Source organism: Typopeltis vanoorti, chromosome 7 (genome assembly GCF_054136105.1).
Source record: "Typopeltis vanoorti isolate ZY-2024b chromosome 7, IOZ_Tvanoo_1.0, whole genome shotgun sequence".
NCBI classification, from domain to species: Eukaryota; Metazoa; Arthropoda; class Arachnida; order Uropygi; family Thelyphonidae; genus Typopeltis; species Typopeltis vanoorti.
Window position 1 is genome coordinate 31,066,410 of NC_143555.1, and position 15,177 is coordinate 31,081,586.

At 36.6% G+C, this 15,177-nt stretch overlaps 1 protein-coding gene across 1 annotated transcript in view; it reads left to right on the forward strand.

Moving 5' to 3' along the window:
* LOC150104559 (methionine aminopeptidase 1) overlaps positions 1–15,177 on the forward strand; it is a 172,653-nt gene that overhangs the window by 17,503 nt on the left and 139,973 nt on the right. The window contains exon 2 of the mRNA XM_090395775.1: positions 10,981–11,032. Within this exon, the coding sequence (XP_090251901.1) occupies positions 10,981–11,032 (52 nt within the window). The remainder of the gene's footprint in view (positions 1–10,980; positions 11,033–15,177) is intronic.

Here is a 15,177-nt window from a genome sequence, read left to right on the forward strand (position 1 = left end):
TTAAATGATTTATTAATATTAATACAGACATCTAAAAGTTGAAGCTGACTAGTTAGACCTCCTGGAATTACAGCTAACTGAGTTTTCAGTTCCTTGAGTTTATTTTTAACATCATCTGTTCTGTGAGAACGAAACTGATCCCATACTAGTAGGGCAGGCTTCTTCAACAGGGTGCCTAGACCAAATTTTATCTATCCATAACTTTATTCTTCCTCCATCCATCCAGCCTTTTGCATGAACATGTACAAACACTCCTTTAAGCAGTTTTAAGCGCATCCACTGAACTCTACGTAACTGGAATGCTCTCACACGCCGCAAGGAAGCAAGAAGGAAATCGCGTAACTCGAAACAGAGAAAATTTCCAGAAATGAAAGTAATAAAAAAACTCAGTATCTGCGTATAAGGCGCACCCTGTTTTTCAGACCTATTTTCAAAGAAAAAAAGTGTGTCTTATACACCGGCAAATGTGGTAATAGTGATGAGAAATCGAACCGGAGAGTCTATATAGTTGTGAGACCAGCTCAGTTTCTTGCATTGCAAGCCAGTCTTTTCTGGGAGCTTTAACATCTATGTATTGGTTAGCGAAAAATGAGTTACCACATACTACATTATTTGAAAAATTGCTTGAGCATTGCAAGGCTGTTCCTACTTAGAACATCTTAACGTTTGTAAAGATGCACATTATACGTCAGAAAGAATAATGCAAGAGTTGATTGATATTTTAGCATCAGAAATTAGATCTGAAATACTGAAAAATATACATTCTGCAGATTATTTCAGTGTTTTATCTGATGAAACTACAGACATCTCAGTTTTAAAACAGCTAATTGTGTACATTAATTTTTTTAAAATTTTTTTTTTTTATGTTGAACCCATATCAAGAGGTTGGTTGGTCAACCTATAGTACATTAGTACTGTTGTCAACTTAGAAAAGAGGTCAGGGTTAGTTTTGTATCAACTTGCAATATCATTGATGACAAAGCTGAGACTATAACTAACAAAGTAATTGAAACCCCTTGACAGTCTAGGCTTAAAAACTTGTAATCTGGTGGGCCTAGGATCTGATGGAGCAGCTGTCATGATTGGAAAGCAAAAGGGAGTTGCAAAACTGCTCAAAGATAAAACAGATGGACTCATGGTCAGCTGTCATTGTGTAAACCACTGACTGGCTCTTGCTAGTGCCCAAGCACCTGCTGAAGTACCTTATTTGGTCATGTTTTTCTTCTTCCAAAATTGTTTTTCTTCTGTTTCTGTTTTTCTTCTGATCATTCTGCTTCTGTTTTTCTTCTTCCAAAATTCCTCAGTCAGGATGGCTGGTTTAACCCAAATCCAAAATATACTAAACAGTCCTCAGATTAAACTTAAAATGGCTAGTGGTAGTAGATGTCTGTCTCATGATTCTGCAATACAGTCTCTAAGAGAATGCATGGTGAGTGTTATAGCTGCATTGGAAAGAGAGGCCACCAAACGAAATGATATCACAGCTGAAAGTTTAAGTAAATATATCAGAACATACAATTTCGTAGCTTCACTAATGATGCTTTCAGATGTGTTACTACATTTATCTAACTTGTTTAGATCATGGCAAAGGTAAGATGTTGACTTAACTGACATAGAGCCAGTCTTAGAAGCCAGAAAACTATCAATCATGGAATTGAAAGACACTCCTGGCAGTCATTTTCAAAATCTTCATAAGCATCTTTCAGGTGAATGGTCAGACCTTCACATTGATTATTCAGATTCTAATGTTATTATGTTTAAGAGTACAATATATGATAAATACATAGGCACAGTTGTTAAACACCTAGAAGTAAGAAAACACCTAGAAGTAAGATTTCCAGATATGCCAATCATTTCCTGCTTTTCAATGCATAAAGTCATGATCAACGTGACGCTTCTGAGATTCTTTTCGATTATTATTCTAGAAATGGAAGTCCTGCAGTTTTAAACTATGAAAGTACTAAATAATAAATAAATAAGAAAGTAAACTAGAATGGGCAGTTGCATCAAATATGATTAATGGACAGTCATACAAAAATCTAGATCCAAGACAAATACTGCTGAAATTAGCAACAAGATCTTGAGCTCAAAGAGTCTCCAAATTTAGCAAAGCTAGCTGCTGTTGGACTGGCCATACCTGAGTTCAGCTGAATGTGAATGGGGTTTCTCTGCATTAAAAATTATAAAAACCTGTATGAGGAATCACAAATTAGTAAGAACACTCTAAATAATCTGATGCTGATTTCACTGGAGGGACCAGATCCAACAAATTTTAATTACGAAAAAGCTTCTGACAACTGGGCTTCTGAGAAGAATTAATGTATAGAATTTTAAGCTGTGAGCATTATAAGGTTTTTCATTACTTAATGAGAAAATAAGAAAAATCCTAGTCTTGTTTGTTATAATTACTATATAAAATATTATCCTTGTTTGAAGTAATTTCTAATAAAAATTACTATTTTAATTTGTTATGAAAAAGGGTCTTTCTTAACTCATTCAAAATTTTTGTATGCCCGGCTAATGCTTCATTCCATAAGCACCTGACGAGCACTGGTGTGACACATTACTTAAACGATGGACAACAATCAGAAAACATCAAAGAAGAAATATGAAAATCAGTTAATTCATACAACAAACAATTGAATCATCTCTGGCCTCAAAAAAAAGAAGAAAGAAAAAAAAAACAGATAGTAATTGATGAATATCTGTAAATAAATGGTTAGTCAAACTATGAGAACTTAACCAGAGATAGTTAGATAATAGCAAAAATAGAATTGAATTTTATTTAGTATTATATCAGGGCAGCAAAGCAAATAAAGAAGGCCACTATGAAATAACTGAAGTGCCACAGTTCTGCCAGAAGTTATGCAGTGCATCCAAAGCATGCAAAATGGTAAAGCTGCAGGTGATGATGAAGTCATACCAGAACTTCTAAAAATTAGGTGAAAAGTGACCTACCAAATCTTAGCAAAACTATTTATTTACCACACAAAAATGATGTACCAAGAGCATAGAAAAAGGCTATCTTTATTCTGATTGGAAAGAAAAAAAAAAAAAATTGAAATAGAAAACTTGAAGAATCATAAACCTGTTGGTCTACTATCGGTTATTTACTTAAGTGTTAACAAGTCTTGGTTCATAGGCTTTGTGCAACTCTAAATCTTGAACAGCCAAAGAACAGGCATTCTTTCAAAGTGGATTCAGATAGACCTTATTCAAGTTATATAACAGATTATTAATTGTGTAACGAATACCAACTATCATTGTGTTGGTTTTGTTAATTATGAGGAACCCTCTGATAAACCAACAAGTGGAGGAGCCATATGTAAGACCATCAAATCAGCATATCCCAATACAACAGCAACAATTCATTTTAATGGAAACATCTTCCCTATTGAAAATACAGAGGGAAAAAAAAAAACAAGGTGACACAATATACCCAAAATTATTCACAGCATACTTAAAAGAAATATTCAAACTGCTTGTGTGATTTTCTTTCTTGACTACTTGTATAATAACTATAACACTTTTTTGAATGTTAGTCAAGTGAGTTTTAATTTATCGTCCTACATGTTTCGCCGATTTTTGCTATCGGCATCTTCAGGGATACAATTGGTAAGCGATATGAAGGTAACAGACTAGGCTTTAACTGACAGTTCTAATTCATACAAAATGAGTATTGTGCGAGACAATGTGCGTGTCTTGGGAACATGATTTATTTGTTGTGAGACATGATATAATTGGCGTGAAAGTTCATTTCTTTGATGTTTAGTGATCTAATTAAAGCTTTCCAAATTTCTGGTAGGATTAGACCTTGATTCTTATTTAGGTTTCCTGTTGAACGGGCGACTGTAGCAGCCTCCTTGATGGTTCTGGAATGGTAGTTCTCTTCTATATAGGGCATATGACTCTTATCCCACTCAGTAAGATGGTTGGTAGAGGCAAAGTGGAAAGAAAGGGCTGAAATATCTTGTCTGTTGTTTCTAACATAGCCTATGTGCTCCTTCTGTCTTGTTTCGAAGCTTCTAGAGGTCTGACCAACGTAACTAACACCACAGGAGCAAGATATATTAAATACTCCAGAGTACTTGTAGAATGGATGAGGGTCTTTCGGTGATCTTAAAAATTTCCGAATAGTATTGACAGGCTTGAATGCTACTCTAATATTGTGTGGTTTTAGAAGGATAATCAATTTTTTGGAAATGCTGCTGACAAATGGAATAGTTATAGTACTGATGTATTGGGTGTCATTTGTGGTAAATCCGAAAAGAGAATCTTGTTGCACAGTCTTTTTGGATAACCATTTAAGGATAGCTCTCTGGATATTGTAGTTAATTCTTTTTGTAAGTCATCTTGGTCTGTTGTGTAATGTATAGCTCTTTTCTTAAGCATATGGATAATGCTAAGTTTCTGGGATATATGATGTGACGAGTTGAAATGGAGGTAACGTCCAGTATTCACAAGTTTTCTATACACAGACAGGTTGATACTGTTATTGGTTTGTTTCTTATGTTGATGACATTAGATATGTAGATGACATCTTTATCTTTTGGAATCATACGAAAGAAGAACTAATGGATTATCTCAACCAAATCAATAGTTTCCACCATACCATCAAATTCACATTAGAAATTGAAAAAGATGAAAAACTTCCATTCCTAGACATCACATTGGATTGATGAAATCATCAGATTTGCAGGAAGCACACCAATTGACATCTTGGAATCATCTTGTAAAGGCTTTTGTCCAGCAGTGGATCAGTAATGGGTGATGATGACCTTAATATGAAGGTCGAAATGTTGGGAAATTAAAGTTATTACTCTTCCATAGACCTGTTATCATCTTAGTCACTCGCCTCTGGATCCTCTCCACCTCCTCCCCATCAAGAAGGAACCGAGGATAGGCTTCCATAGCTCAGTCAGTATAGACGGAGCCCTTTAGTCGGAAAGACCTGGGTTCGATTCCCATCCAAGACATGAGGAATCTTTATCTGATCTCTTTCGACTAAAGGTGAGTTACAGTTTCATTCAGAGGTATGGGGTTTTTTCACCCGGAAACATGGGTTTTTCATCCCCCAGAACAGGCAAACTGGTCTTGCAAACACACAGATCTACAGTCATAAAATATATACTTAATCCTTCATTAGGAGGGCTCAACCAGTACTAAGGGATGGATGAAGAAAGGGAGGAACCCTATACAAATAAAGTAAAGTCTTCATAGTTTGACCAAAATGAATGCTGCTTACCATGTAACATTCAAATACATTTTGGAAAATTATGGAGACAACTATCGTGTTTGAGTAAAGCTTAGTTTAATATAAACCAAAATCAACACTCGAGGTTTCGACCTTCATATCAAGGTCATCTTCTGGAGCATATAGACTATATACAGAGAAACAAGCTGCACTACAATCTACATGGTTTGCTAAAGTTACTGACCAACCGTTACAGCAATTATTGGCCTGACCTCTGGTGAAAAAAAAAAAAAAAATCTTGACTACATCAACGCTAGAGTCCTATTATTATTATCTGTTGGTTACAAAATTATATTGGGCTGGAGAGCAACATGTTCACATATATATATATATATTAAAACATGATTATACATATAAATTTCCACCAATTGGGAATAGTTTCCAATACTGCTAGATACTAAGTATTAAGTAAGCTGAATATGTGCCATCCAGATTCTTGGAATTTTCATGCCACCATTATTGTCGATGTTGGGGTGGTTGATCAGAATTTCGCCGACTGCTTTAAATTTTCTTTCATACCAGGTTTTTGTATGGTGTAAAGAGCAGGTACTTTTCCAATCAATTTGGTGTAGGGTGTTGAGAGCGTGATCCGAGAAGCCTGCTTCACCAAAATTGTTATATTTAAATGTGTCTTATGTGTTCTTTTTTATGTACATATAAGACACATTAAATATAACAATTTTGGTGAAGCAGGCCTCTCAGATCACACTCTCAACAGCCTACGCCAAATTGATTGGAAAAGTACCCGCTCTTTACACCATACAAAAACCTGGTATGAAAGAAAATTTAAAGAAGCCTGCGAAATTCTGATTAACCACCCGAATATCAACAATAATGATGGCATGAAAATTCCAAGAATCTGGATGGCACATATTCAGCCTACTTAATACTTAGTATCTAGCATACTTAGGACTTTAAGCAACCTTCAGCTAGTATTGGAAACTATTCCATACCAATTGGTGGAAATTTATATGTATAATCATGTTTTAATATATATATATATATATATATATATATAAACATGTTGCTCTCCAGCCCAATATAATTTTGTAACCGATAGATAATAATTGGACTCTAGCGTTGATGTAGTAAAGGTTTTTTTTTACCCACCAGAGGTCAGGCCAATAATTGTTGTAACGGTTGGGCAGTAACTTTTAGCAAACCATATAGATTGTAGTGCAGCTTGTTTCTCTGTATATAGTGTATGTGCTCCAGAAGATGATCTTGATATAAAGATCGAAACGTCGAGTGTTGATTTTGGTTTATATTAAACTAAAGTTTTACTCAAACACGGTAGTTGTCTCCATAAGTTTCCAAAATGTATTCTGATCACCGTGTAAGCTCGAAAGAAAGGATGTAACATTAAAAGAAAGGATGCTCTTCAAATTGGATGTTACCAAATCCTTTCTTCTTTCTATAATAGGTTTAGTTGTAGGCATGATGCTGTAATGCTGTATACATTCCCTGAATGCATATGGAGATGGTCCTTAAAAGAGCAAATAAATAGTGCTTCTGTGATGTATAGCTTAAAAAAAATTGTTATTTAGCACTTGGGCTATCTTTTCAGATGTAATGCGGTATGGGGGGGGATGGGAATAGTTTTAATGTTATTTTTGTATATCAAGGGAGGGGACATTTTCATAGGTGGATGTTAATGTAAGAATATAGAAATGTATCTCATGAAGTACACAGTAACTTAAAATTACCAGCTAAAAATTTTAACTTCTGATGTAATATGCTTTTAGATTTTGGTGAAGGGGAGTGAAATCAGTGTGCAAATTCATCACTTTGATAAAACACTTTAATCATTTTTTTAGGAAAGAAAAAAATTTTTTGTCAATATTATTCTAGCATGATGTTACAAATGATCAGCTTTGAGAAAATTATTAGAAGGATCGAAAAGAATTCAGAATTGTAGTTCATATGTGTAGTTCAGTTTGAAGTCATTATATTTAACAAACTACAGGAATTTTAGTTCATAACCACTTTTTATATACAAGGATTTCAAAAAAAAAAAAACTGCTTACTCATAACTGTACTATGTTAATCTTCTTCTTCTTCTTCTTCTACAGCTTCTCCCACTTAAGTGGGGTCACTGTTTGTTATGAGTCTCCTCCACACCTTCCTGTCTTGGGCTGTCACCACATCCAAGTTCTTCATCTTCAAGTCCTCTTCTACCAGCTCCCTCCATCTCTTCTTTGGCCGCCCACGCTTCTGCCTTCCTTGCACATCCATCTGCATGACCCTTCTTCCCACATATTCGTCCTCCCTCCTCATCACATGACCAAACCATTTCAACCTTGCCTCCTGTATTTTCGCTCCTAAGTTCGTAACTTTCACTGTTCCCCTGACATAGTCATTTCTCAGATGATCCTTTCTGGTCACACCGCACATCCACCTAAGCATTCTCATCTCTGCTACTTCCATCCTGCTGATGTTATTTTTCCTCAGGGCCACAGTTTCTATAGCATATGTCATAGCTGGCCTCACTACTGTCCTATAAATTTTGCCTTTCAGATTGATCGGCACCCTCTTATCGCATAACACTCCAGCCATCTCCCTCCAGTTCCGCCAACCCGCTTGTATCATGCGTCCCACTTCCTTCTCAGCTCCTCCATCTTCTTCCACTGTTGAACCTAAGTATCTAAAGTCTCTCACCTTCCTGATGACATTTCCTTTCAGCTCCTGATCTGTCTCCTGGCCACTGCCCACTGCGCAACACATATACTCTGTCTTACTTCTGCTCAGTCTCATACCTCTCTCTTCCAGTACTTTTCTCCATCTTTCCAGTTTAGTTTCCGCTTCTTCTCTTGAATCTACACACAGCAAGATGTCATCTGCATACAACATTGTCCAAGGTGCATCTTCTCTCACCTCCTCTGTTACCACCTCCATCACAATATTAAACAGAAACGGACTTAATGCTGACCCTTGATGCAAGCCAACTGTTACTTGAAAACTTTGTCTGTCCCAAACAGGTCCTAACACTTGTCTTCACATTTCTGTACATTTCCCGCACCAACCTGACATATTTCTCCGGCACCTTCTTCTCTCTCAGACACCTCCAGACTTCTTGCGTTGGCACTCTATCGTATGCTTTCTCCAGATCAATAAATACCAGATGTAGCTCCCTTTGTTTCTCTCGATATTTTTCCATCATTTGTTGTAACCCAAAGATAGCATCTTTTGTTGATCTACCAGGCATGAAGCCAAATTGTTCCTTTGCAATCTCCACCTCCTCCCTCAATCTACCATCAAGAACCCTTTCTAGGATCTTCATTGTGTGGGACATCAACTTTATTCCTCTGTCATTTTTACAGTCTTGTGCATCCCCTTTACCCATGTAGATGGGAACAAGAGTACTCTCCCTCCATTCCTCGGGTATATTTTCCTGTTGGCAAACTTTCATGAACAGGTCCCACAGCAAGTCAATTCCCTCTTCCCCCAGTGCCTTCCATGCCTCCACTGGAATTCTGTCGGGGCCCACTGCTTTTCCATTCCTCATCCTCTTCATGGCCTCCGTCACTTCCATTCTACTGATGTTCTGCACCATCCCCTCAGAAGGCTGCCCATCTCCTCTGTGAGTCCTTGCATTTTCCTCATTCAAAAGTACCTCAAAGTATATTTTCCATCTGTTTCTTATGTCCGCATCCCTCCATAATACTCTTCCTTCAGCATCTTTGATCTGCCTCACATGTAAGATGTCCTTAGCTCCTTTATTTCTACATTTCGCTAGTTGGTAAATTTTTCTCTGTCCTTCCTTTGTTTCCAATTGATCATACAGATCTTGATATGCCATGGCCTTCGCCTGTGCCACAACTCTCTTGGCTTCTTGCTTTCTCTCTTTGTACACTTCTCTGTCCTCTTCCACTCTTGACTCATCCCACTTCTGCTTTGCCTTCCTCTTAGCTGTCAGTGCCACTTGTACATCATTATTCCACCACCAACCCTCCTTCTGCTCTCTAATCTTTCCAGATGTCTCACCAAGCACCTCGATTGCACAGCTCAGGATTACTTTTGAATTATGTTTCCACCAATCTTGTACACTTTCCAGTCCATCCGAAATCCTCTCTAACACTCTCTCCCTAAAACGATTCCTCACACTCTCCTCTTTTAAGTGAAACCACTTAATTGTCTTCATCCCATGGCAACCAGAAGTTCTTATCTTCAATCTTATTTTAAAGTCTGCACACAGCAGTCGGTGTTGTTGTGCTACTTGATCTGTTGGAATTACTTTACAATTTGTCACAACCTTAAGATGTTTTCATCATCATCATCATCATCAAATTCCTGCCATGTACCCTCAAGGGGTGTACAGGATATGACAGTACTACATGAAAAAATTACATCATTACTAACTTCCTATCTACAATTTTTCTCCAAATCAGTCTGTTACTTGTCGAGACGCCAACATTATCAGATCTTATATTTCTATCGTCTAAGGCACTTTGTACCGTATCAATCCACCTATATCTTGGTCTTCCTCTGGGTCGTTTTCCTGCCAACCTGGCAGAGAACACTTGTTTTGCTAATCTTTCCTCTCCCATTCTATTTAAGTGACCATACCATCTGAGATTAGCTCTGCTAACGCATTCCTGGATGCTGACAATGTCAAGTTCTTTCCTAATATCCTCATTTTTAATATGATATTGCCATTGATGCCATCTGTTCACGCCTCTAATCTTTCTCAGGACTCTCATATCTGCGATCGCTAGTCTTTGGTCAAGTGTTTTACTTCTGACCCAGCTCTCAGAACCATAAGTTAAAATTGGTTTGAACCACAGTCTTGTATACAGCTAATTTAGTGTTCAAACTAATTTCTTTCTTATTCCATATGAATTTATTCAATTGACTTCCCACGATACCAGCTTTGCTGATTCTGTTGTCTATTTCTATATTTAGTTTACCATCTTCAGTAAAAATTGTGCCTAAGTAGCTGAAATGTTTTACTTGTTCCACAGGTTCTCCGTTCACAACACAGTTGACATTTTCAATGATTCTGCCTATTTTCATTGTCTTTGTCTTTTTATTGCTGACCTTCATACCATATCTATTACAACAGCTATTCAATTTAGTCAGAGAATCTTGCAGACTTGTAGCGGATTTATTTAGAAGTATAACATCATCCGCATAAAGCAAAGAGCTGACATTAACATCTTTAATTTTGATCTCAGGTTTAATACCACATTCTTTCATAATGTGATCCATATAGATAATGAATAACAGAGGGGATAATGTACATCCTTGTCTCACACCAGATTTAACATTAAACCATCTTCCTGTACTTCCTTCAATTCTAACTGCTGACTTACAACTCAAATAAAGACTAAGTATTGCTTGATATAATGCCCCATTGACACCATATAACTGCAGCGTATTGAATAGCTTCTCTCTTGGCACCTTGTCATATGCCTTTTTCAAATCGACAAAACTTAAATATAGATCTTTGTTATATTCCCATGCTTTCTCGGCTATTTGTCGTAAAGTGAAGATCTGATCCTGACAGCCTCTATTTGGCCTGAATCCAGCTTGTTCTTCACCACTAAGATGTTTTCTTCTAGTCAAAATGTAGTCAATTTGTGAGCTGTTGTTACCACTTCTAAATGTTATCAAATGTTCTTCCCTCTACTATGTTAATAAATATATTAATCATAAGTTTTAAATAATATAAAAGTATTTTATAAATGATATCATTTTAATGTTAACATGCAGTTTTTTCTCCACAGGAATGTTTTAAGGGAAACTGGGATAATCATAAACTTCTTCATAAAAAAGCAAGTAAGGAACACATTTTTAGTTAAATACATATTACGTTTAATTTTGAATATTACAATATGTAAAGAAATTTAATATGCATGTTTAGTAGATGCTAGTTTTCTGACCACTTTATCTCTCTCTTAATTCCTGAAATTCTTAGAAATATTCGTTTTCAACAGAGTGACCTTTTTGAGAACTTATTTTCCATATGTTTTTTATATAAATTCTGAAAGAAATGTAACGCTGTATATTTAACAGCTCTGTATTCCTATTTTAGAACTGTTAGACTGACTTTAAATTACATTGAACAAATAACTTGTTTTATGTGAATCCCAGTTAATGAACCTATGGTACATTAACAAGTATTAATACTGTGGATGGACTAAAGGTTAGATAACATGGGAATTCTGCTGTAGACTATTAACATAGTTTCTTGAAGATACTCTGGGCCAGTAAGCAAGGTGCTACGCTCACCATTTAGATGGTAATCTTCTACCTAAGGACATTCACAACCATCCATGCCCACAGTTTGATATGAATCATAGAAATGTATATTTTGACTACCTGTTTCTTACCATCTTTGTTTCTGTTTCTTCCCTACCCTGTTGTGATTTCTCATCACCTTGTTTATCTGAGAAGTAAGATTATGTGTAAATCAGTTTACTTGGAAATGGTGCTAACTGGTTTACATAAAACAAAATAGAGTATGGAATATATGGTATAATGTGCAATATGGAATGTATGGAAATTTTTTTCTTTACAAAACGGAATTTCTACTCTTAAGATAAACTAGAATGTTCTTAGCTATCTCAGTTTTGACTAGTGGAGTTTTATGTGTTAGAGAGGGAGATTGTCAGTGTTATGCTTTAACTAGAAAACTGTTCTCTCTCTCTCGCATTTTGCTTCATTCTCCATTAAATCGCATTAAATGCAATGAAAGAAATTTAAGGTCAATGGTGGGGAACCCTTGGCATGCCAATGACTTTTTTCTGGCATGAAATTCAGGGCTCACCTTAAAAATAATTAAATAAATACATATCCAACATCTTCTGATAGGTTTTCATTGCATCATACATGAGGAGACTATGTGCAAAAGCTGGCCTAAAGGAACTTCAAGAAGTGATGCAAACAGTAACCAAGGGTGATACATTTCTGCACCTGCTTTGAATAAAAAACAAATTCAGAATCTATTGAATGAAGTGAATTTGGTGTACAAAGGACTAATAATGTACAACAGTGTTTGTTGGCTTAGTCGAGGGCTTGTTCTGAAATGATTTATTGAATGGCTGGGTGAGAAATCTCTTTTTGACTAATCTGCAGGACTCTGGTGAGACTTTTGATGTTATGTTTGATATAAAGACATTTGAAATGAAACTAGGATTTTTAAGAGGGATGACAGTGAGAGATTTTCCAAACCTAAAGAAAATCATCAATAATTTCCAAAAGGATGACAACAGACTGCCAGTGTAATTTCTTCAAAAGCTATTTTTTAACGTCATTGTGTGAACTGTTGAGCAGTTCTCTCTAAGATTTGTTAAGTTCAGAGAATTAGAAGAGACTGCAAAATTATTTAAGTTTCCAGACAAACTTGCAGATGTTTTTATGGATAAATATGGATGATTTTGAAATGCTGTTGATTGATTTTCATAGGAGCTCAATTTCCAGACAGAAATTTGTCAATCTCAGAGTTGACTTGGAAAATATTGAAAAGGAGCGATTATAGATATAAGTAACAGAGAGGTGCAGAAAAAGAGGTACTGAGGGCTTGGAATACTATTCCAGAAACTTTTGTATGTTTAAAAACCCTTGCAACAGCATTACCATCCATTTTTCCATCTACATATTCTTGTGAATCATTGTTCTTAGTGATGAACTTTGTCTCTTAATAGGAGTAGCCTTGCAGATGAAACTAGTAGTGCATGCATATCTCTAAAGGTTACAAAATATAAACCTGATATAAATTATCTGGATACGCTAACCATTCGGCCAGCCAGGCTGCCTGAATGGTTAGCATATTTGCTCTCCAGCCAAAAGGCTGTGGGTTCGAATTCTGCCATGGGTATGGATGTTTGTGATTGTCTGTGAAAATACTAGTGGTGGTGGTCGGCGGTAGCGTTGGTGTAGATGATGAAAGTAGAGCGGGTTCTACTAAGAGAAAAGTGCAAAAGAGCATTGAACCTCCTTTGCACTCTGTCCTCTACTGAGTAGGGTGCTGATCGATCTTCATTGCTCTGTCTTTATCACGCACTCTCAAAGCTGGATTATGGGTCTCAAGTCTATGGTTCTGCAAGACAGAGTAACCTGCGATGGTTGGATTCTATCCATCATCAGAGTATACGAATAGCTAATGGTGCCTCTTGCACATCACACACTCAAAGTCTTTATGTTGAAGCAAATGAACCGGCTCTATCACTATTGAGAGACAACATAAACAGTTGTCTCTCAATTATGCCCTAAAGATAAAGTCTCTCCCAGATCATCCTACATGGACTAGTCTCTTTTCTCTGCATTCGGAAGCTCAATAGCAAAAGGACGTATCACTTCAGACTGCCATACGTCCTTTTGGTATGAAGGTTGATAACATTACCTACACTAAATATAACAGCATTTCTTCATAGCAGGTTTGCACTCCATCCTGCAATCTCTCACTTTGTCAACTACAGAAGTCTCATACTCCATCATCTGCCTACCTGCAATTGTTTAATGCACATAAAGCAGCACACTCTGATTTCTTGCCTGTCTATGTTGATGGTTCAAGAACTGATACCACTGTTGTCTGTACTTCTATGTTTCCGGACATTACAATCTCCAACCAGATCCCACCTGATTCCAACAATTATACAGCAGAGTTACATGCCATTCAGCTTGCACTTATGCATATAAAAAAAGCCGCTACCAAAATTGTATAATTTATAGACTCATTGAGCGCTTTACAGGCTACCTCCTCTCCTATACATAATCCACATCCAGTACTTTGAGGTGTTACATCTGTTGTACAAAATGAAAATCCTTAATTTGAATGTTCAGTTGTGCTGGATTCCCAGCCACATTGGAGTTGAGGGAAATGAGGCTGCAGATGCAGCTGCTAAATCAGCTTGTACTGTTTGACAGTACCATATATAGACTACTTACAGTTTATAAGATCAAAGCTAATTGCTCAGTAGCAGTCATCATGGCATGAAGCATTGACGAACAAATTATATGACATTGAGCCTGAAATTAAGCATTGGCATTCTAGTCAACATATAAAGAGAAGAGAAGTTGTTCTTGCTAGGCTCTGCATATGTCACAGTCGAATCCATTCCGATAATATGATAATCAATGCATTTAGTGGGATGATGTTTATTATTATATATCGGAAAAGTAGCTTTACTTTTATGAAAATTCTATTTTTTAAAGTGGTAACTTTTGTTTGTACAACAGTTGGAAAATTTTACATATAAAACGTGATTTCGTGTGTTGGTAATGAATTCGTACATCGCTATCACCTTATTCCTTTCTCCCCTTCAACATGGGACTTCATGCCACATTGCCAGCCACAGGTTTCGCATCTGTGGTTGGACGCTACTGCGGTAACTTTTGACCTTGCTTGTTGCTATGCCCTCTGCAGTAATTCTGTACATATGTAGATGCAGCATTGTGGAACTTAATTTTTGTACATGCATTACCATCATCAAATTCCTGACATGTACTCTCAAGGAGTGTACAGGATATGATAGTACTACATGAAAAATTTATATCATTACTAACTTCCTATCTACAATTTTCCTCCAAATCAGTCTGTTACTTGTCAAAACTCCAACATTATCAGATCTTATATTTCTATTGTCTAAGGCACTTTGTACCGCATCAATCCACCTATATCTTGGTCTTCCTCTGGGTCATTTTCCTGCCAACCTGGCAGAACACTTATTTTCCTGATCTTTTCTCGCCCATTCTGTTTAAGTAACCATACCACCTGAGATTAGCTCTGCTAACGCATTCCTGGATGCTGACAATGTCAAGTTCTTTCCTAATATCCTCGTTTTTAATATGATATTGCCATTGATGCCATCTGTTCATGCCTCTAATCTTTCTCAGGACTCTCATATCTGCGGTCTCTAGCCTTTGGTCAAGTGTTTTACTTCTAACCCAGCTCTCAGATCCATAAGTTAAAACTGGTTTGA